At 38.1% G+C, this 21,898-nt stretch overlaps 2 protein-coding genes across 6 annotated transcripts in view; one reads left to right on the forward strand and one right to left on the reverse strand.

Moving 5' to 3' along the window:
• Positions 1-3,295: 3,295 nt before the first annotated feature.
• Positions 3,296-17,078, reverse strand: UBE2B (ubiquitin conjugating enzyme E2 B). Its single transcript, XM_006042803.4, has 6 exons — positions 16,888-17,078; positions 14,719-14,799; positions 12,856-12,881; positions 8,641-8,730; positions 6,165-6,253; positions 3,296-4,615 (listed from the first exon to the last, which is right to left on the reverse strand). The coding sequence occupies exons 1-6, from the start codon at positions 16,929-16,931 to the stop codon at positions 4,487-4,489; spliced, it is 459 nt and encodes a 152-aa protein (XP_006042865.1). The 5' UTR covers positions 16,932-17,078; the 3' UTR covers positions 3,296-4,486.
• Positions 17,079-17,410: 332 nt separating this feature from the next.
• Positions 17,411-21,898, forward strand: part of CDKL3 (cyclin dependent kinase like 3) — a 34,831-nt gene continuing 30,343 nt past the window's right edge. For 2 of the 5 annotated variants that reach the window (XM_044947650.2, XM_044947654.2), the window contains exons 1-2: positions 19,587-20,353; positions 20,813-20,995. In XM_044947650.2, the coding sequence (XP_044803585.2) occupies positions 20,009-20,353; positions 20,813-20,995 (528 nt within the window). In that variant the 5' untranslated portion in view covers positions 19,587-20,008. Of the gene's footprint in view, positions 17,558-18,732; positions 18,776-19,414; positions 19,541-19,586; positions 20,354-20,812; positions 20,996-21,898 lie in introns of those variants that run through there. The other 3 variants (XM_044947652.2, XM_044947653.2, XM_044947651.2) reach the window with 3 other exon arrangements.

Genomic DNA, 21,898 nt, shown 5'->3' on the forward strand with positions numbered 1-21,898 from the left:
GCCGCCCTCACTCATATTTCTGACTTGCAAAAGGTTTCTTGTACCTAACCCCTGGGATTGTCTTCATTCTAAAGGCAGTTTTCCAGCTGATATTCCAGCGTCTCAACCTGAAATCACAGCCTTAGGTTAGGTGCTCATGCAGGTACAGTCACTACAGTACAGCAAGATCACTAATCTATTTTCTTTGGAGGCCACATTCTAAGCCTTGAGCCAAAGCTGAAGATACGGGCTGAAGTCTCTGGATTCTTTCCTCTTCTCTGCCCAGGATGGTTATCCGAACAAGAAGCTTCCCGTTCTCTTTGTATTACCACCAACACAAAAACAGAAAATCTCCCAACTCAGGTTTTGTAGGATGACTTTACACAGAGGCTAGCCAAAGAGCTGCAAATCTCTCTGCACCTGCATTCTTCTGTTCTAGAGTGCCACTAATCTAATTCAGCTGGTGGGCTGCAGTATTCTTGGCATAAGGCCTTCTTTGTAAAGGGGAGAGAGCAAGAGGGGCTTCAGACAGGAAGCAGCATTAAGAAGCCTCCCTTAAGTGTGCTATGTTTGTGCTCTGGCAGCGCTCAGCACACCACATATGCTCTCCTGCATTCTAGAAGAATGACAACTAAACTAGATCAGGCTGATGAGTGGATCCTTTCAGAGAGAGGCTCTGGTCTCCTCTAGACAAAATTCCTGACCCAGTGGTACATGAAAAATCCTAGTCTTGCAGGTAAGACTTTAGATCAGTTAAAATAGCCTCCCAAAAGACTACAGAAGCATCACACTTGTAACCAAACCAAGACCATCACCATATAAAGACCTCTCTAGCTAAAAGGTTATTATTTCCTTTTACTCAGCAGAGCACACACTATATTTAGTCTTCCCAAACACATGATTCCAGAAGTCACTGGTGAACAAAAGCATCTTGTGGCCAAGCTTTAGCACTACGTCAATGGCAGAGTTCCTGACAGTTCATGCAGGCTTCTAACCTAAGTCTGAGTCCCCCATGTGCCAGAGAGGAAGCTTGGAGCCTTTCCTTCCAGAGCTCTTGATTTCAATCGGCTAATGTTGCTGAGCTAAGAAAGATTTGCAAAGGGTGCATCTCATTCAGCTTTTGGACCCAACTAAAAGAAAGCCCAGTCCAGGCTATGAACAGGAAACTCAAAACAGCACACACATCTGTGTATTTTTTCAAAGGACAGAGGAAAAAGTCAATTCTTTCAAACAAAATTTTGTTTCTAATATATCTTTGTGCTCTATATCATATACTAGAATAACAAGATAACTAAAATTTCTCCTTATCAGACAATAGCTTAACTACATGGTAAATGAAGTGACAGAGCTACCATCTTTGCACAAGACCCCTGCCCTATGGACAGTTTCCTTTAACAGCTTTCCACCTCTTCACTTTTCTGTTTACATACATAATCCCCACATACCAGGTTCCTTTGGGACTCGGCAATGCTGAATGCAGCAGAAAGGAATTATAATAACCACCACCAAAACCTAAAAATTTTCTCTCTCTTAAAACCTGGAGGAATCGAGATCAAAATACCTCATACATAACTTTTGAACCCCAGGCTTCTCTTTTAAAAGAGTACTAAATGAATAAATTAAGACAGGTACCTTGTTTACTGGACGTAACAACAGACTATTAACTAAATAAGTCACCTTCAGTAACTTTCTTCACTACCTTCCACCGACATGAGAAAGAATTTTTAGATCAGTTCCAAAAGTTATTCATATTCATGGAATCTTTAAATTTGGGGGGGGGGGGGTGTGACTGTGTCTGTACAGACTCGAGGATATTTCTACAAAGGGGGGAAAAATGGGGCCTTTAAGTCAAGTGCTTTCTATCAGAGACTAGATAGTGTTCCTATATTCAGACTTGTACATTTTTTAAAAAAGGTGGAAAATGCTGAAAACCTCTTCACTGGATAGATACAAGTTTATACAAAACTCGTATGAATTTTCACAAGTTGGGATGAATATTTAATTCAGTACAATTTTTAAAACTAAACTCAATCCCTTAATATTTCTTTTTTTTTTTTCCCCCTTTATATTTCTTAAGGAATAGTACAGTTACTGGCTAAAAGACCAGACTGCCTGGGTTCAGATCCCAGCTCTATCACATACTGGTTGGTTGGCCTTGAGAAAGTCACTTGCTCTGTATCTAAGTTTTCTTATCTGTAATACAATAGTACCCACACCTCATAGGATTACTTGAGTTTGAAATGTGATCATATTAAAGGGCTTAGAATGGTGCCTTGCGCAGACAGTATGTGTTAGAAGTATTGTTACAGAGGAATTATACATCACAAATGCACTTAAACATTAACATGAAATCCAACTTTGTACTAAAATGAATAAATCAGTTCTAGCCTCTTGCCATACCATACATTTATAAACTTTTATGTAGTAAATGATAAAAGTAAACGTTCTTTGTATGATGTGACTTTGTAAACTGAAGTACATCTGGTATTCAACCAAATAAGGAATCTGTTTCAAGGCTGAAGAAAAAACCTGAGGAATTGAAAGATGGAACGTTCCTAAGAATTTTCTCCAGTAGGAATAGGGACTAGGTATGAAGTTACGCACATGTGTTGAATTTAGGAATTAGAGCTTATTAACCCTTTGTAAAGTAAGATATAATTTCCTTGTAACTATCTAGAAATACTTGAAATTTCTTATTTTTACTTTTTGGCTGTGCTTCATAGCATGTGGGACCTCAGTGACCTAACCAGAAACTGAACCTGCGCCCCCTGTACTGGGAGCACAGAATGAAACGGGAAAGAAAACAGGTTAAGGATGAAAATAGATTTTGAAGCATTATCCAAATAGCATTTAATATATTAAGAGGGGAGACTATCACAGCTACTGCATATTTAATCTAAGAGTCAGTCACTGGATTAAATGTCTAAGAAACTATAATTTTAGAGCCGAATATAAAAGTATCACACATTTGATATGACGAAAAACTACCTTTAAATACAGCATCTTTTTTTTTGGGGGGGGGGGGCATAATTCCAGTGAGTGAACTCCCAACTGTATCAAAAGTTCCCTGAGATTATACACTTATCCCCAAATTTCCCAAGCATTAACTTTTAAAGGGAAACATCAGCACTTCTCCTTTCTAAGCTCTGCTTAATAGAAGCTATAGAAATTGTCCTTCTAAGTCTTCCAGTAGAAAAGAAAATCCATCTTCCAATAGAAAAGATGCTGTTAGCTAACTAAGCTAGTATGAATGTGCAAGAAACTTTTGGGGTTAATGAAATAGCTGTTTTAACTACTAGAAAGACTACACAGGTGGTTCAACAGAATTTACTTGTATATTTTCCATTTTCTATACTATTTGAAGGCATAGGACAGCTTGGATTAAGCTTTCTACAAATACTGTGTTTTAAGTTTATCCAGTAAACTAAGATGCAGTACAGCTTTTATACAATTTAGGAGATTAAAAAAAAAAATCTCCACAAGAGAAAGCAACTCAACAGGCCCTGGTATTAAAACATTTTCCCAGAACAAACAGATAGGCAATTGCATTAAAAGGCAGTTTTCAAATATTTAAATTACACTAAGATTCCTTCCAAATATCTGCCTTGTTCAAACCAATGCAACAAATTCTTATATTGTTAATTGTAGGGCATGGATTTTTGTTAAACGTTGATCGTTTTACTTTCTTCATTATCAAAAATCTTGTAAAGTATTATCAAGCAGCAAAGTAAGTTGCATAAGCTCTCTGCTCAAGGTAGAGGTGCCAATACCCCATGGTAGAGGTGCAAATTGTGAAATCAAAGGGTGCAGTTTAACAGTAAGTAGTGCATGAAGAAACAGTAATAAGTGGCCTAAATACAGAGTTGGACAGAATCAAACCAGTTATAATTGCTCAACTAAAACTAATAAAGGTACATTCAAAATAAAGTTTGAGATTATAATTGGTATCTAGAATCAAATCTGAATTTCTTGATAAAATATAAATCTGTTCTTTTGAAACTGGAAATGAAACTATCAATTGATAGAGAGCTAGAGACTTATTAACCCCTCCTACTTAGGATAAGATAAGGAAATAAGTGACAAAGTCTCTTGCACTGAAGTATGTATTTTAACAGCTTTACATGTAATATTCATATATAAAAAACTTTAAGTGCTTTTCTCCAATTTAAAAATCTAAAGAATTCAAAAATAAGGCATTCAATATTTGAAAAAAGTACAGATTTACAAAATGTGTATATTCTGTCATGAAAACTCCACACCAACATTATACACTTGGAAAAAAATACAAACAGGATATATTACAAATTTATGTAAGCAATAACTTAGTTCACACCATGCAATAAAAAGTACATTAATCAAGATACACAAGCTTTTGTAGGTTCTAAACTGAAGGACTTTTTTTCTGCAGAATCCTTAAAACCTGTGGCACTTAAAATTTGTTAGCCTTTCTACTGAGAGGTAAATTATACACAACAATGATGAAAAAGATTAACAGACCAGTTGTCTATTATGAATCATTCCAGCTTTGTTCAACAATGGCCGAAACTCTTTTCTCATATTCTCGTTTGTTTTCCTGATAAAGCTGTGCTGCCTGACTATTGGCTGGACTATTTGGATTCGGTTCATCCAGCAGAGACTAGAAGGAAAGACAAAAGAAAAAACACATATGTAGAGTTATTTTTTATATTAACATGGTCAGATATGGAGCACAAAAGTGACAGAAAACAGAAATTACTTAATGAAGAAAGAAATTAGTATGTCTCATGTATTTTCAGATCTAAACACAGTAAGAAGTTTCCTATTACTACAAAACTTCAGTTTTCAAAACAGATAGCTCTCAATTGCCTCAAGACCTCTAATTTCAAAGAAACTGGAAAAGAACAAATATTCTTCAGCATACTGTGATATTAAACGGGAACTAAACAATTTGATTTGGTTAATATACAATGTCTACAAAATAGCTCAGCAACTAACATTTTCCAAAGTTAAATTCTATTATTGTGATAGGTTTGCAAATTCCTGGCAGTAAGTTGGATAGTATACCTTATTTCCTTTAATCAACAAAACATATACACCTAGCAGCAAGGGAATGTATTAATAACAGGAAGGCTGAAAATACTGTTTATGACTCAAATTAAAGCAGAAGTGTGACAGAAAAAACTCGAAGGCCACAAACCAAAATATCACATCTGCTCCTCTCAAATCCATGTAACTAAAATTTGACTCCACCCCAAACCTTCCTCCTGAACTGTCATTCAAGGTCAACTCTGAAATATTCTGCCAGAGTGCTTTGGTTGGAAGTTTCATTACTTTCCTTTGAAATAGCCTTTCTTGGATGGGGCAAAATGATGCTTTTCTGCACTGCAGTTTCTTAAGGTCCCTATGTTTTTACTAAACAATTATCTTTCTCTTTCCCAAGATTTTTTCATCTTTCTCCATAACCTCTGGCTATGCTTTCTGCTGCTGCTGCTAAGTCGCTTCAGTCGTGTCTGACTCTGTGCAACCCCATGACGGCAGCCCACCAGGCTCCCGCGTCCCTGGGATTTTCCAGGCAAGAACACTGGAGCGAGTTGCCATTTCCTTCTCCAATGCATGAAAGTGAAAAGTGAAAGTGAAGTCGCTCAGTCGTGTCCGACTCTTAGCGACCCCATGGACTGCAGCCTACCAGGCTCCTCCATCCATGGGATTTTCCAGGCAAGAGTACTGGAGTGGGGTGCCATTTCCTTCTCCGGGCTATGCTTTCCAGGCATGAATAATATTTGACCGGTGAGGGAATTTCCTGGTGGTCCAGTGGTTATGACTCTGCACTTGCACCACAGGGGGCAGGAGTTCTGTCTTTGGTTGGGGAACTAAGACCCCAAGGCTGCAAGATGCAGCCAAAAATTAAAAAAAAAAAAAAAAAAGAACCCAAAACCCAAAGAAACAAAACAAAATCACTTGATCTGTGAGAACAATTTATACTTTAATTTTATCAGGAAAATGATCGTGGATTTGATCCAACATGATCACTAATGAGAAAGCAGATCAGTTGTATGAAAATCCTGAGGAATCTGTATGAGGTCTGCCACTGGTAACCTTAGCGTTGGGAAGGTCAGTTTGCTCACCTGGCCTTTAAACTGATCCTAAAAGAGTCAACTATATTCCACAGAATCTTGAAAAATTAAGATGCATTCTAACATGCTTACCTGAATTGATGTTAAGATAGAAGATACATCGTATGTTGGACTCCATCTATTCTGAAGGATATCTAAACATATGCTACCATCAGCATACACTGCAAAGACAACACTAAAATTGGTTACATGTTAACTTGGTCATATCTAATAATTAAACAGTAATTTTTTTTTTTACCACAAACAGAATGCTTGGCTCAGTCAGAAGCCTTGAACATTGAAACTTTCTGTCTCACAGGAAAATCAATCTCAAACTAAGGACTGTTTACAACATACCTTTTGATGAGGAGGCTGAGTCACAGTTAAATTTTTTCAACACATAACATATAGCAAATCTGTTTAAATTCCACACTTCTACATATTCCTAAATAAAGCTCTTGGCTGGGGGGCTAATTTTTTGAAATAGCAATTCTACTTTAAAAATAATAATGATGCACATGCAAAGTTTTATTTACAGCATGTTCTCTATAATACTCTTTACAAAAGTGAAAACCTGGAAATGATTTGTGGTCCACAGTGAGGGGACTGGCTAAGTAACAGTACATTATTAATGGCACATACCAATACTGCTGCCAGAAATGATACACGTCTACCATATGTTAATTAATGTAGAACGACATCCCTAATATATTACATTAATAAGTTTCCAATTACTAATGTAATTCCATTTCTTATAAAGAATCATTTACAAATACTTTAATTTGAAGTACAGGCAGTCACAAAAACATTTGTAAGACTCAATGCCAAAATGTAGATATCTGTAAATAGTAGGATTATGAAGAATCTTATTTACCTTCACTTGTACTTTGATTTGTTTTTCCAATAAGTATGCATTCCTCTCATAATAAAAATAAGAATCAAGTGATTACTATTTTATTTATTTATTTTTTTTGATTACTATTTTAAAAGTTTAATATTTGAGAGTGGATTTTTCCCCCTCTTGAATTGATTATGTGAGAATACAAACAATGAACATAAATTTTTATCCACTTGCCAGATTATGTATATGTACAATAAATTTACAAAAATAGAATCACTGTGTTGACAAAGAATACGTGCATTTGAATGTTACTGATACTATCAAATTGTGGAAAGCTTCACAGAACAAGTCTGATCACTCTACATCAAAACAGGAGGAAGTGAGGCCTTTTTGGGGAGAGGAGGTAAATTACACTTAATACTGTCATTCTTCAGGACTCTATCCTTGGTCTTCTTCCATCTTATACCCTTTACACAACCTCTGGGGGCAACTTTATTCATGGCCTCAATTACTGTCTATGTGCTAGGTATTTCCAATTGTTAGCGTCAGACCAGATTTAACTCTCAGCTTTAAAGCAGCATAGCCAACTGCTTACTGTGTACTCCACAGAACATCAAACTTAGCAAGTTCAAAGCAAAAATCATCACCTCTGTAAAACCCATAAAAATGCAAAATGATTTTAAAGTTTTGAAGTAGTAACTATTTTTGAGAAGTAATACAAAAGTAAATTAGAAACCGAACATCCATCAACTGATAAACAAAATGTAGTCTATTCATACAATGGATTATAACTCAGCAATAAAATGAAGTACAGTTATGTGTTACGAGATGAACCTGAAAACTATGACAGCTGAAAGAAATCAATTACAAAGGACCACATACATTATATGACACATATATGACTCCATTTATATGCAATGTCCAGAATAAGCAAACCTACATAGAGAAAATAAACCACTGGTTGCTTATGGCTGGGAGGCAGGGGGATAGGGATGGGGAGTGACTGCTAACAGGAATGGGATTTTTTGGGGACAGTGATAAAAATGTTCTAAAATTGATTATGGGGATGACTGTACAACTCAGTCAAGGTACTAAAAACCACTGAATTGTACAACTTAAATGGGTGAATAGCAAGTATATGAATCTTTTAATAATAAAGATTAAAAAAAAAAAAGAGTAAACTAGGAAGTTAACTAAATGAAGTTTTCCACTCATAGTGGGAAAAAAGGGAAACCATGCTATTAATATGGAGGGATAACAAAAATAACCAAAGGACCTCCCTGGTGATCCAGTGGTTGAGACTCCACCCTCCCTATGCAGGGGGCACAGGTTCCATCCCTGGTTAGGGAACTAAGATCCGACATACCACACGATCAGCCAAAAAAAAAAAGAAAAAGGATATTTCCTTAATTTTACATATAACATGATCTCAATTTTGAACATTTGTTTGTAGTTTTACAGCTAAACTTTAAGCTACAAATTCTTTTTAGTATCTTTCACATTCTGACAAATAAATAGATATTACTTTTAAAGATCAGAAGTTATTAAAACTTTCCTCAAATCAGGAACCTTGGTAAGATTCCAGACTAAAAAAGTATGGTTAATACTGACATGGAAGCAACATTGAGAGGTGGGCCCTAATAATGAAAAGCATGGGCAACAGCTAAAAGGATGAAACAACTCTTTCTTCCTCCTATCATTTGCAAAAGCTAATAAAATGCTACTTACCATTTGGATGAAACATCTTGGATAAAAACCTAACAGTTGGCGGCTTATTTGGATATTCTTCAGAAAATTCTATTACTAGTTTAAAAGTACCTAGATAGAAAACAAACCAAAATAATTACAGTAATGACAAGTATAACTTTTCTATCTCGTCACCAATTAATTCCCAACCCCATGCTGGCTTTTGCACAACCACACAAAAATTAATGTTAATTTTGGTTTAGCATATAAAACATACTAAATATATTTCTATTTATGTATTGATAATATACAACATTGGCAAGCATTTGGGGGTACAAGCACTTAACATATACTACTGTTAAGAACATTAACTGTCATATTTTTGGCAGGCAATTTTGCCCTAGCTACCAAACTTTTAAATGTACATTTGAGTAACTACAGTTAATTTACTATAACTTAGAAGGAGGTGCCAAATGATTTTGAGAGGAGCTAACCATCATATGACAAAGGACTCAGACTGGAGGGTATGGCCACTAATGTGAAAACGTCTTTTTCTGTTCCCAACATTTAAGTCAAGAATCAGTTAGGCATTAGTGTAACTGTCTACTGTTGGTTATAAACCAATATGGTACATTTTGGTCAGCCTAAATCATTATTTGCTGGTCAAGAGACAGGCATTAAAAAAAAAATTATGTATTTGTAACAAAGTCAATCTGTTCAGTGTACAAAGAACTCTCAACTCAAATTACAAATCTATTTAGCAGACACAGCCACCATTAATATATAGTTTTATGTTTGTCATTCTGGACTCCTTTTGTGTTTATTCACTATCCAGAGACGTTTCACTTTGAGGAAATATACCTGAAGGCTCGAAAGGCGCTCCAATTACCCACTGTGGGCTTATTCAGTAAGTTGAAGCCTATTCCTAATGAAGTCAATAAAAGTTTAAACCATTCAAGATGTCTCCACAAGCTTCTCTCCTTATTTATCAATTCAATTAAAAAAAAAAAACAAAAAAAACCCACACTTTCTCAACCTAAATTCTAAACTCATGACTTCAGTCTACCAAGATCAAAGACATGTATTTAGTAAAATATTTAACACTCTATTTTCATTGCTCATATATTCAATATATAACCTCTACCTCTTTAAATTTTTTGTTGTTTGGAAATTTGGGATTAGGGAGGCCAAAGATACAAACAAAATCAAAGGTGATATTTAACTCACGTTCTGATATATTAAGAGGTTCTACGAAATGTACAGTTCATTAGCAAAGACAGCCTTATAACCTAATATATTTTTAATACCTATTGTTATATATATTTTACACTTACTTTTAATTTTCCTTCATTACAAAATGTACAATGTAAACATTTCAGGTAAACACAAATAAAAAACAGCTTTAAGCTTGCTTTCTTCATATTATGGGGTCTCTGGACCTCTTTATACTCTTACTCCCAATCACACCAAGCTTCAAATGTGAAGTCACTGAACATGAAGATGGGAAGAGATGCATGCAACAGCACACCATTTTATGGCATTTCCACCAAAAATTAATTAAAAAAAAAATTCCCCTAATTTTTAAACAATCCATTCTCATAATTGGTATAAATTGTCTCCAGCACACCATGTGCTACCACTATTGATATTTGTTGTATTAGAAATGATTACTCAAGGAAATCTTAAAATACTTAACAACTGTAAATTCATTACACATTAACCTAAGTAATATTTAATGAAAATAACTATATTTCCCCCCACCAAGTTAGTGAGAAGTGTAGCACTGTTTATCTGCAAATCTTTTTAATGATTAGCTTAATAGAAAACAGCTGCATTCTCTCAGCTGCCTCTGCATTCAATCTGTTCCAACATGTTGTTCTGGTTGAGATACATGAAGAAAATCAGGCCTCTTGCATATATGTAAAGCAAAAAGGAAGGAGTATTTTCATAGTCTTTTCAGATAAAGGTAGATATTCTTTTTTGATATTACATAAAAGAAATGGTAAAGTTTTTAAAGGTTAACTACAACATAAAATTTGGAGCCATATAAACTTTTTGCATCATTTATATTAACGACTAATGCACATTGCATGTATCTTTTATCCATCCATAACTTCCTAACACATTGGCCATTTGGAAAATACCAGTTCACTGAGTTATCCAAATCATCTAAATGTTGCCATATTTCATTTGATATGTATCTATATACACCAGGGCTTCCCTCATAGCTCAGTCAGTCAAGAATCTGCCCGCAATGCAGGAGACCTAGGTTTAATTCCTGGGTTGGGAAGATCCCTTGGAGAAGGACATGGCAACCCACTCCAGTTTTCTTGCTTGGAGAATACCAAGGACAGAGGAGCCTGGCAGGCTACAGTACATGGGGTCACAAGAGTCGGACATGACTTAGCGACTAGAGAGAAAGATATACACCATCAAAAACAAAGTCACAACCGTAATACCATCTACTAATCTCATCAGAGAAAAAAGTATTGGGAAACCATAATTTTATCAGCAGCAACAAATCCTGTCAGTCACTTTCCTCAACTTAATTTAAAATCTTCCCTGGTGGCTCAGATAGTAAAGAATCTGCCTGCAATGTGGGATACCCAGGTTTGATTCCTGGAAAAGGGAATGGCTATGCACTCCAGTTTTCTTGCCTAGAGAATTCCATGGACAGAGGAGCCTGGCGAGCCATAGTCCATGGAGTCACCAAGAGTCAGACATGACTGAGCAACTAACACTTTCACTAAAAATATGGCAACCAAATACATACTCAAATCGAAACAACCAAAGTTTGCCAGTCATTCTTTCAAGTAAAAATGTTCCATGAAAAAAGCAGTAATTCAAGTTGTAACTCAAACTGCAGAAACTGCTTTCCCTCCAACCATCAAACTGGTATGCAAGAGAAGTGCTGTATGCATACTTCCAACTTCATCAAGCAGAATATCAGAAAGCAGCATACTCAATGGTCAGAATTTAGCAATATTAGTAATTCGTACTTTTTCATCAAAACATTTTAAAGTGAAACTGACATCTTTTATTAAAAAAATGCAAAAAATACGACTCCAAGCAGAGTTTGGTGCCACTGTCTTGGTATGTGCCAAGGCACTAAATTGCTTAGGGCCAGTTTTAGTCACTAATGCTTTTGTAGCATCAGTGCTATGCTCATACAATATAAAAGGTAGAAGAAAAAGCCTTACTATTGCTATGAAGACAGTTTTGATCACAGGAAACCCCTGAAAAGGTCTCAGGAAACTTAAAGAGCTTGTGGACCACCCTTGAGAATCCTTGGTACAGAGTAAAAAGCAGAACCCCTTGAGTACCTTTCAACTCCTTACCCCTCCCCCACCATCTAGAGGTAACCACTGATAGCAGTATGGTATACAAGCCTTTAAACACACACACACAGAGGCATGTATGCTAGTCAGTAAAACTGCGGTATTGTAACATATATTCTACAACTTTTTTGTCTCCTCAGACATACAACCAGATCTACCTTATTCTTTAATAGGTACATAATACTCTACAGTCTAGATATTTAATAATTTGCTTAACCATTTCTCCTACTGAACATTCAGGTTTTCTCCTTAAAAATACTTCTGCAATCATTATTTGTATAAATAACCTTGATGGGTTAATTCTGGAGCCACTGTGATAACTAAGACAAATCTATTTAACACATTTTAAAAATTCATGCTGTATCAGGGAAATTTTAAGTATCTGGTTAAAATCAATTTAATAAGTTCAACTATAAGTACACATTAGAACAAGTTTTCCATTTTTCTGGCTCTTGGTTAAATACTGAATTTAAGATGCAAAAGATTCTGTAGAATGCTAACTATTTACAGGTGTCAAAAGATAGCTGTTAAGTGTAACTACTGGCAGTTACACACAATTAAGAGCACTGATCAACATAAAGTTAAAAATGCATGATAATTACTCTTCTGGTGTTTACCTCAGGGACACCTTTAGCATGCTATGAGGTCATTTAAATTTAAAACTATTCTCAACGTAGACCCCACCACGTAGGCCTCGAGTTCAAGAGCCAATACAAAAGTAACAGAAGAACTAGCAATGAAGGTGATCAAGCTGACATGGGAAGAAAGTTCTTTGTAAACTATAAATTCTCAGTAGCATTATTTAGTTTTAATCCAATCTATTAATAGAAAATAGCCTTAACTAGATAGATTGGTGTGATAATTTTCTACTAAAAAGAAGCCTCTTAATACTATAGAAAACATATTGAGAATGACTTACCATCTTCAAAGGGTGTCCCTTCTGGTCTGAAAATAAGAAGATTTATGATTAAAAAAAGTTTTTCTTTCTGCTTTTTCCTGATTTTCAAAGAGTGGAGAGGATAAACTCAAACAAGAAAAAGAGGATCTCATTCTGATAATGTGTGGAGTATTTATTGTTAATACCACCTTAGCCCTAGATTTTTATTTATATACACATAAAAGGGGCTTCCTTGGTGGCTCAGACAGTAAAGAATCTGCCTGCAATGCGGGAGACCCAGGTTGGATTCCTGGGTTGGGAAGAGTCCCTGGAGAAGGGAATGACTAACCACTCCAGTATTCTTGCCTGGAGAATTCCACGGACAGTGGAGCCTGGTGGGCTATAGACCATGGGGTCACAAAGAGTCAGACACAACTGAGCAACTAACAACAACAAACGCAAGACATAAATAGTAACTTTCATTTTCCAAGTTTTCCTTTTAGAATGGTTTTACAAAAAACAAAAGAAACTTGTCATAATCTTAGGACAAAAAAAATTCAGTTCATAAATATCAATCCTTTTGTAAATATATTAAATAGAAAAATTCCTATTTTCAATATATATCAATAAAATGGAAGTCAATATCCTTTAGTTTAAGATAATTATGATACCAAAGTATCCTGCTTTTCAAAAGAGAAATAGCTCTTTGTTCAACCCAACTATATTTATCTGATGTCACCAAGAATGCCAGTTTCTTCTGTCCACGTCTTTTCATTGTACCATATCCCTATCTCATCTTTCCTAAGCAGCAACCTGAAGTTTACTTTTTAAATTTTTTTTAAGTTTGTTTTTTTAATTGCTTTACAAAGCTGGGTTGGTAAGGTTTAATTATTATTTGCAAGGTACATTCAAGATCTCAAAGAAGCATGCTAACAGCCTGATTTAATACCACTTTACTTTAGAAGGGTGAACTACACTCATTTTCCCCACTAATTTTTAATGTAGACTCTTAAAATGGAGTCAATGGCAATTCAGAATTCTGTTTACAGAAGTGTTCCTTTTAAGTTTTAGTGCAAAACCCTAGTATAAAAAGAGCAACAAAAGAGATTTCCCTGGAGGTCCAGAAGTCAAGAATCCACTTGCCAACGCAGGAGACACAGGTTCGATCCCTGGTCTGGGAAGGTCCCACAAGTAGAGGAGCAACTAAGCCCACGGACCACAGGTACTGAGCCCGTGCCCTCTAGAGCCCTCATGCCACAACTACTGAGCCCGTGTGCTGCGACTACCGAGCTTGAAGGCCTCACTCTGCAACAAGAGAAGCCACTGCAATGAGAAGTCAGGGTACTGTAACTAGAGATAGTCCACACACAGCAAAAAAATAATAAAGAAAATTAAATTTTTTTAAAGAGTGAAAGAAAATAAAATCCAGCTCAGGAAAACCAAAGAAAGAGCATGAAGAAATAATGCTCTTATACAAATAAGCCTACATGCAATATATACTATATGTAAAATATAAGACTGCACCTTGAAAGGCTCCATTCAGTTATTTCACATTAAGCTGTGAAACACTTTTTATTTAAATTCTTACTATGGTGGAAGTTATCAATATTTTTGGTTCCTACTCTTTTTACAGTTCTGGTAGAATGCATACTAAGCATTTGCTTGGCACATTTTGTACAAACTAACTTATCATTCTCCTGTAGTCTCAAATGATATTTTTATCAAATAAAACCCATTGATTATAAAATCAAATTTTATGACTGCCAAAACTCTTTATCAGAATTTTTTTTAATCTTACAGTTTCTGTAAGATTCCTCATCCCTCAGTTTCCTTTCCTAGCTGTTATACATTCAATTTTCTTATAAGAATCACCTTACCTATCATTTGTTATTTCTTTCAACTCACCCAAATATAACTGCATTCCACTGCATGATGTTGTTTTCAGATGGTGCGCCACTGACACCCACAGGTGGGTCCTCTTGCAATCTAGAAATCCAGAATAGAAATTTTAAAAGTTGAACATTAAGGCCACTAAGAAGGCCAATCAAACATCTTTGAACCATCTACTTTGAGAAAAAAACTAAATCCATTTTCTTGTTGTGCTGAGCTGGAATAAACCATACCACTTTTAATGGCTTGGGAGTCATCCCTCTTCAAATATCACCAAGGTATCTGTTCAAGAACTACTTTAAACAATAACAACAAAGGAAAAACCTCAAGTGCAAAAAAACACTATTTACTCAACCTTCAATTTTGCTACTGTAAACTCTCAAAGGCTGTGTGTCCTAACCAAAGCTACTTGGGCAACATGGCCACCAAAAAAACTCTCCCCAAACAAAATATAAAGACCCCAGCTCAGTGTAAACATTAAATGACTGAAAAACACTTGCATCCAGTTTAATCAGCAAACTAGTTTTGGGGAGTAGAACTACTTTATTCCATTTGCTTTAGTTAGCAGTAGCTTTTAGAGTAAGCAAAGCTCTGGCTAGGTTTTCCCTCAGTCCCTATTTTAAAAGCTCTGCACCAATACTGCATTTTACCTCTCAGATCATGCGCCCATATACAGAGCTACCTTCCAACACCTGTCACAAATTCTTGCAAACGAAGACCCTTGGAAAACTACCGAAGGTGCCAAGCACACAACTCAGAATTAAGCAGAGAACTGCAATGAGAAACCAGGGTACCAAAGGCCAGGAATCTTGAAATTTTATTATTGGAATTTCACTCATGGTTTCAAGCTGTAGAAACCGAGTTTTGCACCAAAAGGAGTATCTCCTTTTAAAACTGTTATCTCAGGAAAAAAAAAAGTAAACGCGACACTAAATATATATATATATACACACACACACACACACACACATACACACACATAAACACACCGTCATGTGGTATGATTCTTGGAATTAGTCCCCCCAAAATGGCTTTTAGTCAACCTCAAGCAGTACAAGCCATGACGATGAGAACCCTTGGAAGATACGCTGCGTGATACCGCCCACCAAAGATAAAGGCTAAGTTACCAATACACTCAAGGCCAAACTGGGCAAAGCCCGAAACAATGGCTTCCAAGTGCTTCATTTAAAGGTTTACAATGAAGTTGAGAGGTTACTTCCTGATAAGCCAATCCAAGTTTTTACACTGGATTTTTTCTCTCAAGCAGGGCAGGTCTCCCTAGAAAAACACCTAAAAATGCGCATGTGAGCGTAACGCTAAGTTTTCTTGGTTATTTTCTTCTCCGTACCTGTAAGCATTCAAAGTAAAACAACTGGGGGAAAAACAGTCACTTCCTCCTCATCAACCCTAACATCTAACAAAACCCTATTTTACAAAGGAGGCTCAGGGAGTATCAGGTTAGCGCCAGCCTCCAGGAAGGCATTTTTCCAGACTTTGGAGGCTATAGATAGGTCTTTATACACTAGGCCACAGAGCTGAGTTCCAGAAAGCATTGGCAGTCCGGTTTGCCAGCCCGAGTCCCAGCCCTCTAAGCCAGTTCTCAAGGTCCTTTCAGGCGGGCGGGGGGGAAAGAGTCGGGTTTCGGAGGATGGGTTAACAACCTCCGGCCCTCGCGCATCAGACCCCACCCTCACTGCAGAAAGAATGGGGAGGGAGGCGGGGGTTGGCCCCAACCCTGGCAGTCGGAGAAGACGGCAAGGCCATCGAACAAAGCTGACTGGTGTAGCTAGCGGTGGAAAGGCTTCTGCAAGGGCTCGCTCTTAGGGCAGAGAGAAGAGGCACCGCAGGGTGCAGAGGCGAACGATGAGATTTGAAAGCTAGAGCGAGGTAGCAGGCAACTGGCCGCAGTGGGCAGCAAAGAATCGTAGGACAGACCATAGCCATCTTTTTACTTTTTTGTGGGGGTAGGGTGGTGGTGAGGAAGTATCAAAATTTCTTACGTAGGACAAGTGAACAACCAAGGAGAAGAGAGTGCTAAAACGGGGCTAGAACTGGGCTTCCGTCTGTCCCCCTGGGCCCACAGCAGCCCTCTTAGGGTCAAGAGGGGAAGGTGTCCCGGATCCCCACCCTAGCCCCGTAGCTTTGGGGAGGAGTCGTCATTCAGGCGAAAATGAAGGCCCTTACCGCTTGAAATCCCGCATAAGCCTCCTCCGGGCCGGGGTCGACATGCTCCCCAGCAGCCCCGCGGTCAGTCTGAAAGAAAAGAGTCCCGCGCAGCCCCCCCACCCCCCGGCGCGGCGCCCGAATCACTGTGGGTCACCGCCGCCGCCGCCGCCGAGGTTGCACAAACAACCCTGCAATGACGTCTCCCTCCGCCGCCTCCAGATCCCTCCGCCCTCCGCCGGTACCATGCAGTGAGGGGTGGGGGAGAAGGGAACGGGACGTAGGAGAGCTAGTTATGGGAGCCCTTCAGCAGGGACCTTATCCCTTTTGTCTCCTTGAACGAATCGACCAATTATTGTTCCCTATGCTCAGACTGGAGATTGTGATTAAGAGGTACCGAAACTGAAACACCAACCCGTCTCCCCCTCTTTCACTAGTTTAGGCTCAGCCGGGTGGGGAGAGAGGGACACATCCGGGGCCAGAGATTTCAGGGAAAGGAGGTAGGATGACGTAAGATCACGTGACAGCCGGCGGCGTTGTCAACAATCCACCTCCGAGGGGGAGGGGACGAAGTATCTAGAACCACGTGTCCCTATGACGCCATTAGGACGGATCACGTGAGAGCGTCGCCTGGATCTAACTTTCAGCCAAGTCTTTCAGCCCGGTAGTTAAATTTACGGGCTGAGGGCTGGTATGCACTTTTATGTTTTTTCTCCATTTTGTGATATTAACAGCTATTGATGAGATTGTGTCGGAAGCAGTAGTTTGTTTTGCTTCTTAAATCTCTAAAGCCCCAAATAATTTGGATTTAAAACTCCCCTCTGGTTGGCTCAATGGCTTATCAAATCTGGCATCTGAGGAAAAGTGAAGGGACGTCCGTTTTCCTCAGCTGAATACTGAGGCCCATACAAAGCGAAATCCCCTTAAATGCTTCCTTAGGGCCACCAAATATTACAGTATGAGCATTGCGGGGTTTCCAGGGTTAGCAATGCTGGGCAGAGATGAAAGAACGATGTGCAGATTGTTGAATGTTTGTTTACAATCCCCACAGGATTACTGAATTTTGTTTTTCCTTTATGAGTCTGCTCTTATTTGAGGCTTTGTGTCAAAGTCCTTGGATTTGTCTATAGTGGGGTACCGTTGTATTTGTCAAGAAATGCGCGGGTTTGATCATAGTGTGTATGAAGAGAGTGTAGATGACTGGTTGTCAAACCTAAAAGTTTGACTCATGTGGGGGAGAGATCATGCAGATGTGGATAGGGGTTGTGTATCTAGCCTGAGTAACTTATTTCAGATTTTCAACACAAGTAAGTGAATGGCCTGAAATGTCCCCCACCGGGGCTCAGAGATATTGGCCGTTGGAGTTCTGACATTATTTCTAGTCATTGAGTTCCCTTCCTCTATCGCCTCCAATTCTGTTCTTAAAGACTTTTCCGGGCTGAATCCTGAGCTCTTGAAGTCCATTTGGGTGATTCCTCAACCCAAGTTGTTACAGGAAGACAGAATGAGTAATATGGCGTTGGGCATACTTTCATTGAACTAGAAAAGGTTAATTTCCCCTACTTTTCTGGTACCTCTCTTTCTTCAATCTCTGAATTCTTTCTCTTGCTTTTATTAACTGCCTTGGTGATCAAATTAGCCAGATCTAATACTTGATAGATACCCACTGACAAATGTAATTCTCTAAGTCAAAAAGTGATTTTCTTATTTTCATTTTTTTGCCTTCCTGCCATAGCAATTCTTAGCCTCCCTATAGCTAAGGATGGAGACATACTGTTAGGGTTACCTATAGTGAAATGCTAAATTAAAAAAAAAAATCTGTCATGTCATTTGTTTAGCAATTATAATTGTTTTGGAAATCTACAGGTCATGGTTTTCCAGAATGAAGTAATGCTTTCGATCAAACCAAGTAAGTTTCATTAAAGTCCGAGAGCTTTATTGTATAAGCAAGAATCATACGTTGTCCTGGTTACCAACCCTGTCATAACCTAGTTGTAGAAAGGATAGTTTTAAGGCTATAATTTTATAGTGTAGACTCAGTTGCTCTAGATTGTGAGCTCACTGAGAGCAAGGGACTCTGATTCATGCTTTGATCCTTGACAACATAATAAGTCAACAACAAATATTTAATAAGTGTGCTTTACAAGTCTGAGTTCAGTATAAGATTTACTATGATATTCATAGAAAATATAACATAGTTGAGTAACTTTTCAAAAGGAAAGACAATTTTGAATATTTTTATGGTGATAAGCAAAAACCATGACCACCTTTCTTTCCCCTCCGTGTCTCAATATAAGCTGTCGTAACATAGAAACACTTTGGAATGTTTTAAAACACCAATTTCTTTATCCTAACTCATTTAAATCAGGATCTCTGGGGGTGGGGCCTTTTAACTAGCTCTCTAGGTGTGATTTTAATGTGCATGTTGGGGTAAGACCAACTGGACTAGAATTTATTGGGTAATAATGACACTTTCTCTTATTCATAAGCAAAGTGAGATTTGGCCTCTTACGCTTTTTTTTTGTTTGTTTGTTTGTTTTTTTAACAGGAAAATGAAAGCCGTAACGAAAACAACACTGCCTGGGCACTTCCAGTGATACTCCTTTTATTCATTGGAGGCTGTCACTGGATCCGAACCCCATGTCTAGTTCTTAGGCAATTAAGATTGCGGGAGGTGGGGTGCCTTATATGTCACTCTATTTTGTGGTGGAGCCCTTTGAATTATTTGTTTTTCCAAAGAGGGCCTTTTACGAGTTTTGACGTGTAGAAAGGGAATTTTAAAAAAAAGATGATTACTGTGAGTTCAAGAAAAAATTTTTAAGCATTTAAGAGGTGTTCAAGAAATGTTCTTATGAATCGTCTTGTCCCTGTTTTAAGGATGAATGTCGACAGCTGAGGTTAAACACAGATTATGTAACATTAAGATAACTAGGTAACTTAGAAAACTATAATTTTACAAGACTTCCTTGGAAGTCTCGTTTTACAAGAAGTCTCAACCTGTGACACCAAGCATCCTTTTAGGATCCAGCACAAGCAGCAAGTGTTCTCGGGCTTACGGGCGTCTAAGATGCAGGTCGGATAAACTTCCACCCCGGTTCCCCTTCCCAAGAGGATTTGCAGTCTCTCGAGCTTTTGCCAAAATATGATCCTCCCCTGTCGCGGCTCAGAACCAACCTTATGTAGTGGCCCCAATTTGATCGACAGCTGCTGGTATTACCGACCTCCACCCGCAGGGAAGCTTCCAGTTAGCTCCCACAGGAACTTGTGTCCGCGCGTTCCCATTTTCCCTTCCGGGTCGGGCCTGGCCGGTTTTCCGGTCTTGCGCAGTAGACGCCAAGCTAGTGACCTGCTGCACCGTTGCTATGGTAGTAGGCAGTGGGGCGCTGGCAAGCTAGGTAGGGTGGGAGTCGCTGCGACTGCACTGAGCCCGGCTGGCAGGATCACAGAATGGGCTGAGGCAGCGGTGGCTGCCCGGACGAGGTCGACGGTGGGGAAAGGGGCGCGGCACTGGTCTGGGACCCTAAGACTCCTGGTTTGAGGAGCGGGCGGGACCGAGGTTTTCTTGGGTCCCGGGGCCTGATCTGTTGGTGACTGCAGCTTTGCGGAAAACTTAGATTTGATGGGGCTTGACGAGACGTGTGGGGACCCTACCCATGATGAATAGGTGACATGTAGTGAGAGCATCTTAAATCTTGGTGGGAATGATGGAGACAGTAGGAAGTTCCCCCAAGTTCTGGTGGTGGCCGAAGCCACATAAGGACACCTTGCTGCCGAACTGGCAGAATTCCCAGAGAGAAACAGGACTCGTGGAAAAGATTCCTAGTTTATCCTTTTCCGTAATTTAAAGTATTAGTTTATTGTGATACTGCATTATCCACCTTGAATAAAGAAAGGTATGAATGTGTAATCTTCTCTCCCCCCCTCCCCATCCTTTCTTTCCATAAAGAAAAAACCGGGCCTCAAAATGGAGATGTATGAAACCCTTGGAAAAGTGGGAGAGGGAAGTTATGGAACAGTCATGAAGTGTAAACATAAGGATACTGGGCAGATAGTGGCCATTAAGATATTTTATGAAAAACCAGAAAAGTCTGTCAACAAAATTGCAATGAGGGAAATAAAGTTTCTAAAGGTTTGCTTCTTTTACCTTAATTGCTCTCTGTAAGTCAAAAAAGAGATTGTTATGAAATAAAAACTTATATAACAAATATTTCAGTTAACATAGGTATTTGGAATAGAAAAACAAGTGTGATAGCTTACCTTATTGTGTACAGTGATACAAGATAAAAGTGCTTGTGTATAATGTAACAAAAACTGCCAAATGTGAAATAGTTATTCGATTATTTAGTTTTATAACACTTAATAAAAATTTCTGTGTTTGTGCCAGATGTTGTGACTATAATGAGGTAAGAGACAGTACCTGCTCTTTAGAACTTTTATTATTTAATCAGAAAGACAAGAGGGCATATAAAAATAACTGAATTTTAAGTGATTCACAATAAAAGCCAGTGATTAACACAAAGTCCTACTAGATAGGGAAGATTTCTTGGAGAAGATGGAACTTGAATTGGGCTTTAAAGGGTATGTAGGATTTAGGAAAAAGGAAGAGACTATTGTTTCCCAGGTTAGGGGAACTGCTTAAGCTCAGAGAGCCTAAAGCAAGACAAAGGATAAAGAGCAGAGCAGAGTGAACAAAGAGCATTTGCCTGTAGAGTTTCTTATACAGAAGTGGAAAGCTGTGAGATTAGAGAAGTAAATTGGAGGTAGGTTTTAAAGTCTTTTAGGCTGAGAAATCAAAACTTGATTTTTCTGAGAGATTTTTAATTCAGAGTAAAGAAATGGTTAATATTAATTTAGCATTATTTTTTAGAATAGATTGGAGGACTGAGAAATTAAAAATAGGGAGATGTGTTGTGGCCTTAATTCAAGAATCCTGTTAAATGTGAGGGACCATGCTAGAATGCAGCAGTTGAATGGAAAGTAGTAATATATTACTAAAGAAGACATGAAAGTGTAGAAGGCAACAAAGAGGAGG

Source organism: Bubalus bubalis, chromosome 9 (assembly GCF_019923935.1).
Source record: "Bubalus bubalis isolate 160015118507 breed Murrah chromosome 9, NDDB_SH_1, whole genome shotgun sequence".
Classification (NCBI taxonomy): domain Eukaryota; kingdom Metazoa; phylum Chordata; class Mammalia; order Artiodactyla; family Bovidae; genus Bubalus; species Bubalus bubalis.